General features: G+C 32.7%; 1 protein-coding gene across 1 annotated transcript; it reads left to right on the forward strand.

The window, feature by feature from the left end:
• Positions 1 to 3909: 3909 nt before the first annotated feature.
• On the forward strand, positions 3910 to 6994 carry LOC125074847. Its single transcript, XM_047686304.1, has 5 exons — positions 3910 to 4068; positions 4528 to 4588; positions 5231 to 5344; positions 5748 to 5857; positions 6844 to 6994. The coding sequence occupies exons 1-5, from the start codon at positions 3994 to 3996 to the stop codon at positions 6961 to 6963; spliced, it is 480 nt and encodes a 159-aa protein (XP_047542260.1). The 5' UTR covers positions 3910 to 3993; the 3' UTR covers positions 6964 to 6994.
• Positions 6995 to 9052: the final 2058 nt, after the last annotated feature.

Genomic DNA, 9052 nt, shown 5'->3' on the forward strand with positions numbered 1-9052 from the left:
AAACGTTAAGCACTTTTTCTGTCATAAATTTATATCTCAGTACTCAACTGGAATTATTAATGACTTCATTATGATAATAAATGATAGGTTGTGAATAAGATTAACATTTGCTTAAAAAATGAGTTTATAAATATAATATTTATACTACTACTCGTAATGGATTACAATTGTGCCAAGAGAGTGCAAAAATTTATGCCAAAAATATATTCGTTACTGACAACATTAAGGAGGTTAACTGTGAAAAGGTTTTATAAATTAATTTTGACAGTTGACAGTGACATTGACAGTTCAGCGTGTTGCAATGCTCAATAATTGTCCTATCTTATGAATTAATGTACCTAGTTAACTATTAACATGTTGATTGAATGTGATTAATATTATCTACGACTGAAACTTGTAATTTGCTTTAGGAAGTTACTGTAATTCGTCGTCATATTTAAATTAAATGTGTATAATGGGGAATAAAACCTATTTTGAAAAAATAATTCAATGAATGCGAGAAAAAACAAACACAATTTTTTTGTTATGAAAAAAATATTTTTAGCGCTTTAATATTATATTTATAAGTAATTATTATTAGCACTGAAAGTCCTTTTATTGATATGTTATTTCATTTAGATCTATTTATGATACATTGAAGTATAATATAAATTTTGTAAAGACCTCTTTAGTAACTGTCAAAAATTAACTTTGCAGTATTTGCCCGAATTTCTAAAAAAAAAACAGACAAGACTCTTTGATTAATATATTTTAAATAGCAGCGAAAATTTTAAGTCCTTTAAAATAGTTATAGCCTTAATCAAATACGGACGAGTGACTAACTTAATAAAATAAATTTGTGTTAAAGAGGTTTCATAGATACCTAACCTTACCTAAGTTTTATTATTGTCTTTTTTCTCCCTATAGTTTATGCGAATTAGTATTTACACATTAGCTTCAAAAACAAAATGTTGTAAGTAAATTATTGCTTTACTAGAAATAGTTTTAATATAATTTATTTAGAAACAAGTCAAAAAAAAAATGTAACACGTCATCAATACACATGCGTTACTAATTTTGTGTCAATTATGTACCTAACAATAATTCGGTATTCGACAAAAAGGACACCTAAAAAAAAAAACAAAGTTTAAAAATTTATTTATAAAGTGTATTTTTTATTTCTTGATACATACAGCGGGACGCGGGCTTAGACAAAATAAAATACTGCCTGACGAAATCATCATATATCTCATTTATTGTATATCTAAAAAACATTAGCTTACGAACAGTAGAATAGCTTTCTCATGCCCGGTTTCTGTATGTAACGAATCGTCCGTTGTACATCAGTGACCGAGTTTTTGAGTTAAGAAAAACGAGACGTAAAGTCATTCCTAGAAATTTTTAAGTCACAAACGACTTCGAAATTCACGACATTTCATTTTGAAACAAAACGAACAGTTTGTTGAATATAAAAACCGGACATAAACGCGAAAAAAATATTTATCGTCAAATAAAGGTATATATTTTGTTTAAGTCCGCAGTCTCAACCATTCTTCCCTAATGACATTAAAAATTATATTTTATTTATTTATTTCATCAGATTTTATATAATTAAATTTTATATAATACGTTTAATACAAATGTACGTAATGTTAAACATTATAATTTATCAAATAATTGTATCTAGGTTATCTGTCAGTGGTGTTCAACGTTATTTCGTCATAAATGGATTTATAATCTATGAAATGAAGAAAAACTAAATGTCATTCTTTGACAGTGACAGATCAACATAGGTCAATGTGTAATGTGTAATGAATTATTGTAAATATTTGTCGCTGTATCAATACGTCCACGTTACTACTGATAGTAAAACAGTTCTTCATGTTTTTCTGTTGTTTTATTTCCTACATTTTCCTGCTGAATTAGCTACACATGATAGCTTTTTATTATTAAATAATTTTAGAATAAGTTCCTTGGAAAATTATTTCAAATTTTAATCATTTTTTTTGAGTTATTACTTGAAAGAATTAGGTCTTTGCTCAGAAATGAAATGATGTTTCTTAGGTGTTTTAAATAATTTTGTAATAAATGTTTTACTCGATGCGAAATGAAAAAAATATATGTACAAATTTTAAATTTCCCGCCATCACTTGTAGGTGTATGTCAAATGTTGCCAGATTAAAAAGGTAATATTATAATGATTATTATAGTGACACATTCTCGGCTATAATATACAGATGATATTAATTCATCTCACATTAAATTTAAATTAGAGGAACATTATACCTGAGTCAGTTTTAATAGACGATACAATGCATTTTTTTTAATTTATTTGAATTACATCATCCACGGTCTCACAGTTGCCCGTTCCTTTCTTTACATTTTACTTTCATACATATTGGCGTTTTATATTTTATATTTTTACTAAACATCAACAGATCTTCGGTGTACTCCAAGCTTGTCGTCTTCTCGGAAGACGTGGCCCACATTGACAATTTTTCATTCTAAAATAATATATACACAATATATAAGAATTTCTTTTAATTTTATTTACTACAATCCAGCTGGCGCTTTCAATCAGAGAGAGTACAGCCTCGGCGACTCTGATGTTGCGTTTATGTATAGATGTCTTGAAGCTGTACTTTAGGATGGTACTTTCTGAAGAACCCGCCGCTCGGCCGATGAATCTGCCGATATGTAATTAATTTATAAAATCTGGTCACACTATTCTATTTAACTATGAACAAAAGCCGCTTGAAAAATAGAAAAAGGACTACCGATCAAGGTATAACAGACATGACCTGGAACCGTACCAGTTATACTTTGGATAAATGTAGACAAATACATTTATTTTTTGTAGTATATTAATTTTTTTATTTGTACTAGTGTCCACAATAAATCACCTGTCATATCAATATCTTTAATTAGGTAATATTTCATACACAACATTACCTAAAGAGCAGCCTCTTGTGTTCGTTTTTTTTTAATTAATAAAATCATAACCGAGAGCCGAGATAGCCCCTTGGTAAGAACGCGTGCATCTTAACCGATGATTTCGGGTTCAAGCCCAGGCAAGCACCACTGAATTTTTATGTGCTTAATTTGTGTTTATAATTCATCTCGTGCTCGGCGATGAAGGAAAACATCGTGAGGAAACCTGCATGTGTCTAATTTCAACAAAATTCTGCCATATGTGTACTCCACCAACCCGCACTGGAGCAGCGTGGTGGAATATGCTCCAAAACCTTCTCCTCAAAGGGAGATAAGGCCTTAGCCCAGCAGTAGGAAATTTACAGGCTGTTAATGCAATGGAAAAGAAGCTGCTTTTCGAAATGCTGGTAGTGTATGATATTTCTCAGGATTTGTTATATAAAATTTGTTATTATAAATATTTTATAATGTTGGTAGTTGGTACCACTTGATACCCAGTGAAAATATCAAAAGCTAATCCATTTCCCGCTGTAACTGATATCTGTTAAAAGTGTTCACGATTCCAGATTAAAAATGTAAAATACTATAATATAGTTTAGTAGATTTCATCATCCACGGCCACCGTCCATGTATTAAATAATTGCATAAAAATAGTAAAAAAGTGACCCTGAAGTATAGAACCAAATGTAGACAAATACATTTATTTTTTGTAGTATATTATTTTTTTATTTGTACTAGTGTCCACAATAAATCACCTGTCATATCAATATCTTTAATTAGGTAATATTTCATACACAACATCACCTAAAGAGCAGCCTCTTGTGTTCGTTTTTTTTTTAATTAAAAAAAAAACGAACAGAAGAACCAATACAGTGACGGCTTTCCATAAATTTTACTGTTAAAAAACTTTAAGTCAGGCTGTATGGTTATATACTATTGCCTTTTTATGTAAACACAAAAATTATCCCACAAAACGTCATAACAAATATAGTTGTCAAATACTTGAGTAAGACGTCTAAAACTTTATTTGTTGATTTTTATACTTCGTTATTTACTATTACAAGCAAAATATTTCGTTAAATAATGTCCAAGACAGCACATGTAGTGGATGGCGAAGCTTCGGAATCCGATTCCGAAATCGAAATTGGTAAATCACCCGTAAGTATGAAACTATTAAAAATTCTTGCTCGTAAATGTCGACAAATCGTACTGACATTGATTTCGTAAATTAAATTAAAAAATTAATTTACTTATTATAAAGAAATAAATAATATTAGTATTATATCTTTATTGAAATAGAGTTTTATTTACTTTCAAAGTTACCCTGTCGCCTTAAACTAGGAAGTTCTTATAAATATTAGTATTTATTTGGGCCATTATATTTGGGCCAGTGCAATATTATAACTATATAATATTAACTTTGCAACAACTTAGGTAAATAAAAAACAATGAAACAGCAGCGTTTTTTTACTCAAAATTACGTGTTTAATATGTGTGTGTGATGCATAGTCCGAGTATGTATTTTTGTATGTTGAGTTGTATAAAGACTATATAAGAATGTAACATAAATAGACTCGCAGTAACTGAGACTCGACATTAGTTTGCTAAAATTTTCAGGACATAACTCCATCATCCCGAGCCTGTGTCATATCAGGAGAAGCACCTGAGTCTGATGATGGTGTGTATCAATTGAATCAACGCTTTATTTAATAAATATATAAATATAAATAATAAAAGTAATAAAATGTCTAAAAGAGTATTTATTTTAATTTAATTTTAGTTTTTTTTTTAATTGTTAGGTGGCGAATTCCCACCATTAGATAATGGTCACCACCACCCACAGACATTGCAACTAATAAATATCCTTACTTTGCCAATATTCTACCAAACTTGGTGCATATCATCAGTAGAAGGGAGGAAAAGCTAAACTGCCATAATGGTATTTTGGGAATTGTCTTAAATCTTATTTTATGATAGGAAGGCGGACGGCAAATGGGCCACCTGATGATAAGTGTTTACCACCACCTATTGGCACTGGTTCTGTTAGAAATATTAACCATTCCTTACATTGCCAGTGCACCACCAACCTTGGGAACTAAGACTTATGTCCCCTGTGCCTGCAGTTACACTGCCCCACTCGTCAACTTGTTTACAATAAATTTTACATTACTATTTAACTAATTACTCTCAAATATTGACAATTTTCATTATGGCTGTTATTTAAAACACATAATAATAAAGCAAATTATAACTAGATTTCTCACAGCTAAAGGAATTTAATTCCGACTATAAAACTTAATTTATTTTTATATATTTCTAGAAACGAAAGTACAATCTCCGGTTCTCAATGAAATCGATGCTCCGCTCAACACATCTCTCTTTCGGTCCTCACCGAACAAGTTGATATACAATTCCTTGTTGCATCAAAAGTTATGTGAGTATGTTTATGACGGCTAAGCTTTGGGGGGATCATCTAAGTATAGGAGTTATATCTGGTCTATCCAAATCACAATCATATCTGCACAAACCTTGGGAACTAAAATGTTAGTTATGTCACTTATACCTGTGACTATACTGGCTTACTCATCCTTCAAACGGGGTCAGCTATGCAAAAATTTGCTGTTCAGTGATAGATAAAAAAAGGTAACTCAAAAAGGCACGGACACAAAATTATGTAAATTAAGAAATGATGTAGAAAAAGTACAATAAATATTTGCCAATGAACAAAGTAAGCCAGTTGCAAGTTTGCCAAAGTTACATTGGATATGCGTGTATTATTGGACGACCGACTTTAATATGTATATTCTTATGTTCAAAACCTTAATTGTTTTTACCAGGGGAATGCAATGTATCACTCCGGGCAACAATTGAAGGCCTCGCAAAACATACAACGGACATCTGTGTCGAAAAGCTGACCAGTTCTGATAAAACTTTGCTAAATGTGCAGGTAATGTTTACAATTTCACACCAAATTTTCACACCCTTGTATCTAATACTAGTTTCCGCCCGCGTGTCCTGGCAGGATTTCATATTTATCATTTGGGGTTCAAGGTTTTAAGGTTAAGGTATCCATGAAGTAACTTATGACTAATAATTTCTGCCAAATTTCATTCAGATAGGTTCAGCAGTTCATTATATTATCAATGCTCGGTAGCGAGGCGTGCTGGTCAGAAATGCGCTCCTTCTGCGAAAACGTTATGTCGCAGAAGAAGGCAGCGGAACGGGAGCGGGAGGTGGACGCTGCTGCAGACCCGATCCGCGGAAGAAGAAGGAGGAAACAACGCTACGCGCACCTTCTCCTTCCGCCTCAATAGGCGCCACAGGAGCTAGGAGGGTTCTCAGTACCCCGGGAATCCCCCCTAGGAATTGGAGGCCCGCATAGGTGGGCCGACCGTCAGGGCGTCACGGTAGTATGCGAAAGCGATCCCGTGGCGCCTACCGATGAGACGGAGAGGGTACCGCTGGTTTTTTAGTGGGTATTCCGGTGTGCCGCTAACATCTTGGGCACCGGCGAGTCCCACATACCCCCCCACTTCCACGTGGGGGAAACGAGTAACGCGTTTTTCCAGCGAAAAAAAAAAAAAAAGTTCATTATATTATAAAACTAGCTGTGCCCGCGACTTCGTCAGTTATTTGGATATTGTAGCGTGATTTTATATTTATTCTATATATATAATTCTAAAATAAAAGTAAGCCTAAGTTACTCCTTATTACATCTTCAATATGCCAGTATAAGTCCCGTCGAAATCGGTTCAGCCGTTCCAGAGATTAGCCGGAACACACAGACAGACAAAATTAGTAAAAAATGTTATTTTGGTATATGTACCGTGTGTACATACATATGCATTTAGTAAAAATGGGTTATTTTAATATTACAAACAGACACTCCAATTTTATTATATGTATAGATAAGATAATATGATTATTTTTCAGGAATGTATGCGAGCAACAAACGCCAACTTAACTCTGGCGAGAGCGAGGTTGAAGCAACTTCACACCGAACTGGAAAAGGCGAATTGTTCAACAGCCTTGCCGACTGTCAAGATTAAATAAATAACTCACTCATAATAAAATTGTTTTTTTTTTTTCTTTTTAATATGTATATTCTTGTTAAATAATTTCTATAAATAAATTATCGTTGTAAATTTTGTGTTTTTTTTTTAACTAGCGACCCGCCCCGGCTTCATACGGACGCATTTTTGACATCAAATATACAACTCGTACGAATCAACTGTGTACTTCTCTGGAATGCGACCCCTCTCCCGCTACCCCGCGCGGCGCCCCGCATTCGCCGTAAGCGCTCATATCATATCGGTCCATATATATCTATTTAATTGGAAAACTTCGTGAGTAAAATGACCTAGTATTATGACGCCTTATCATAAAAACGACCCTTTATCAACATAAAAAAAAAAAATATAATTTATATATTTTTTATATAATTCTCATTTCTTTTTGCAAGCGGTATCGTTCTAATGACGTCACAGAGCGAGGTGCACAGTTAATTCGTACGAGTTATACTTCAGAATGTCTTTATATACAACGTTCACAACTTTTCAGTCATTAGACAATACAAACCGCTACGTCCCTGCATTTTAAATTTGTAATATCTTCGAAAATATTCATTTAAATTACACGCTGTAAAGGGCCGTATTGATCTATATTAAATTCACAGTGTATTTAAGGTACCTAATTGGATAAGGATAAAGGTTAGGTTAGTAGGATATTTCTCGTAAAATTTAAGGATACAAATGAAATGAATGTAGGTACAGTCGGGGTAAGAAAAGGTTCGTCACCTTAAGGTCTATTTTCGTGTGCTCAGTGTGAGCGATAATCTGCTTTAACGATTGAGTATATATTGCGTCGCAATGTACACTATTTTGAACCTAGTTATCATACTATGTTAGTTTAATTTTATGTGCAGTTTTCTTTTTGATGCTTTAGTTTCAAAATGTATTAAAAGTTTACGACTTGATAAAGGAATGAGTTTTAAACCTGACGAAGGTTTTCTTAATCTGACTATACATAAAAAAACGGTTACGGTCTTATTTTGAAGAGGACTCTACCAACACATCCCATACCAATTATAAAGTCTACAGCCAAGTAAACGACTTTCAAATCGAAATGACGCAATATAATCTTGAATGATAAAAATACTCAACTATTTATATGAATATAATTTTTTGTTGAAATTTAAGTGGAAATAAATAAACGATTACCGAGAAAAATGCAACGAACGTATATTGTTTGAACTTATATCTCTGTTAAGAACTTATATCTCTCATCACAGTAATGATGACGACATGATTATGACAAATATTTAATAACGTCATATATGTATGTATGTATGTATCTATATGTATTTGTTTGTATGAATTTAAGTATGTATGTATGTATTTATTGATATATGTACGTATGCATATTATTGAATATTTATTACTGTTATTTATTTTTGTATGTGTTTAGGTTGTATTTATTTTAAGAGTATTTAAAATTGCACCACCCTATACTGTCTTACAAACACAATACTCTAACCCAAGGTAGTCTGGAAGAAATGGCTAATAAGCCATAAGGCCGCCTTTTGTTTCACCATTAGGTTATTAGTTTGTATATTTAGTAATCGTTTGTGATTGTACTTGTGGTGTACAAATAAGGGTTAAATAATTAAATAAATAAAATTGTTTGTACAAAAGGTTACAAGCTTATATGTCAAGCAACGAATATGAAAAAGAAATAAAATAAAAGTTGTCAACTAATAACGATAAACAATAAGGTTGCGTTCTTATATGCCAACAATTTTACTTCAAAAATTCCCCTAGCTGGTTCGTCGACGTTCGAAACGCCATATTTTCGCTGAGTCATAATTAAATTAAAAATTATTCAAGCTCTTGACCAATGATATCGCGTCAATACGATGTCGAGCCGAGCCGAGATGGCCCAGTGGCTAGAACGCGTGCATCTTAACCGATGATTTCGGGTTCAAACCCAGGCAGGCACCACTGAAATTTCATGTGCTTAATTTGTGTTTATAATTCATCTCGTGCTCGGCGGTGAAGGAAAACATCGTGAGGAAACCTGCATGTGTCTAATTTCAACGAAATTCTGCCACATGTGTATTCCGCCAACCGGCATTGGAGCAGCG

Source organism: Vanessa atalanta, chromosome 28, assembly GCF_905147765.1.
Source record: "Vanessa atalanta chromosome 28, ilVanAtal1.2, whole genome shotgun sequence".
Classification (NCBI taxonomy): Eukaryota; Metazoa; Arthropoda; class Insecta; order Lepidoptera; family Nymphalidae; genus Vanessa; species Vanessa atalanta.

Bases quoted from the DNA above. Each gene is read 5' to 3' on its own strand.
- LOC125074847 (XM_047686304.1), top strand. From the start codon at position 3,994: ATGTCCAAGACAGCACATGTAGTGGATGGCGAAGCTTCGGAATCCGAT. The intron at 5,345-5,747 runs GTGAGTATGTTT...TGTTTTTACCAG, and splicing joins CTTGTTGCATCAAAAGTTAT to GGGAATGCAATGTATCACTC. The intron at 5,858-6,843 runs GTAATGTTTACA...ATTATTTTTCAG, and splicing joins AAACTTTGCTAAATGTGCAG to GAATGTATGCGAGCAACAAA.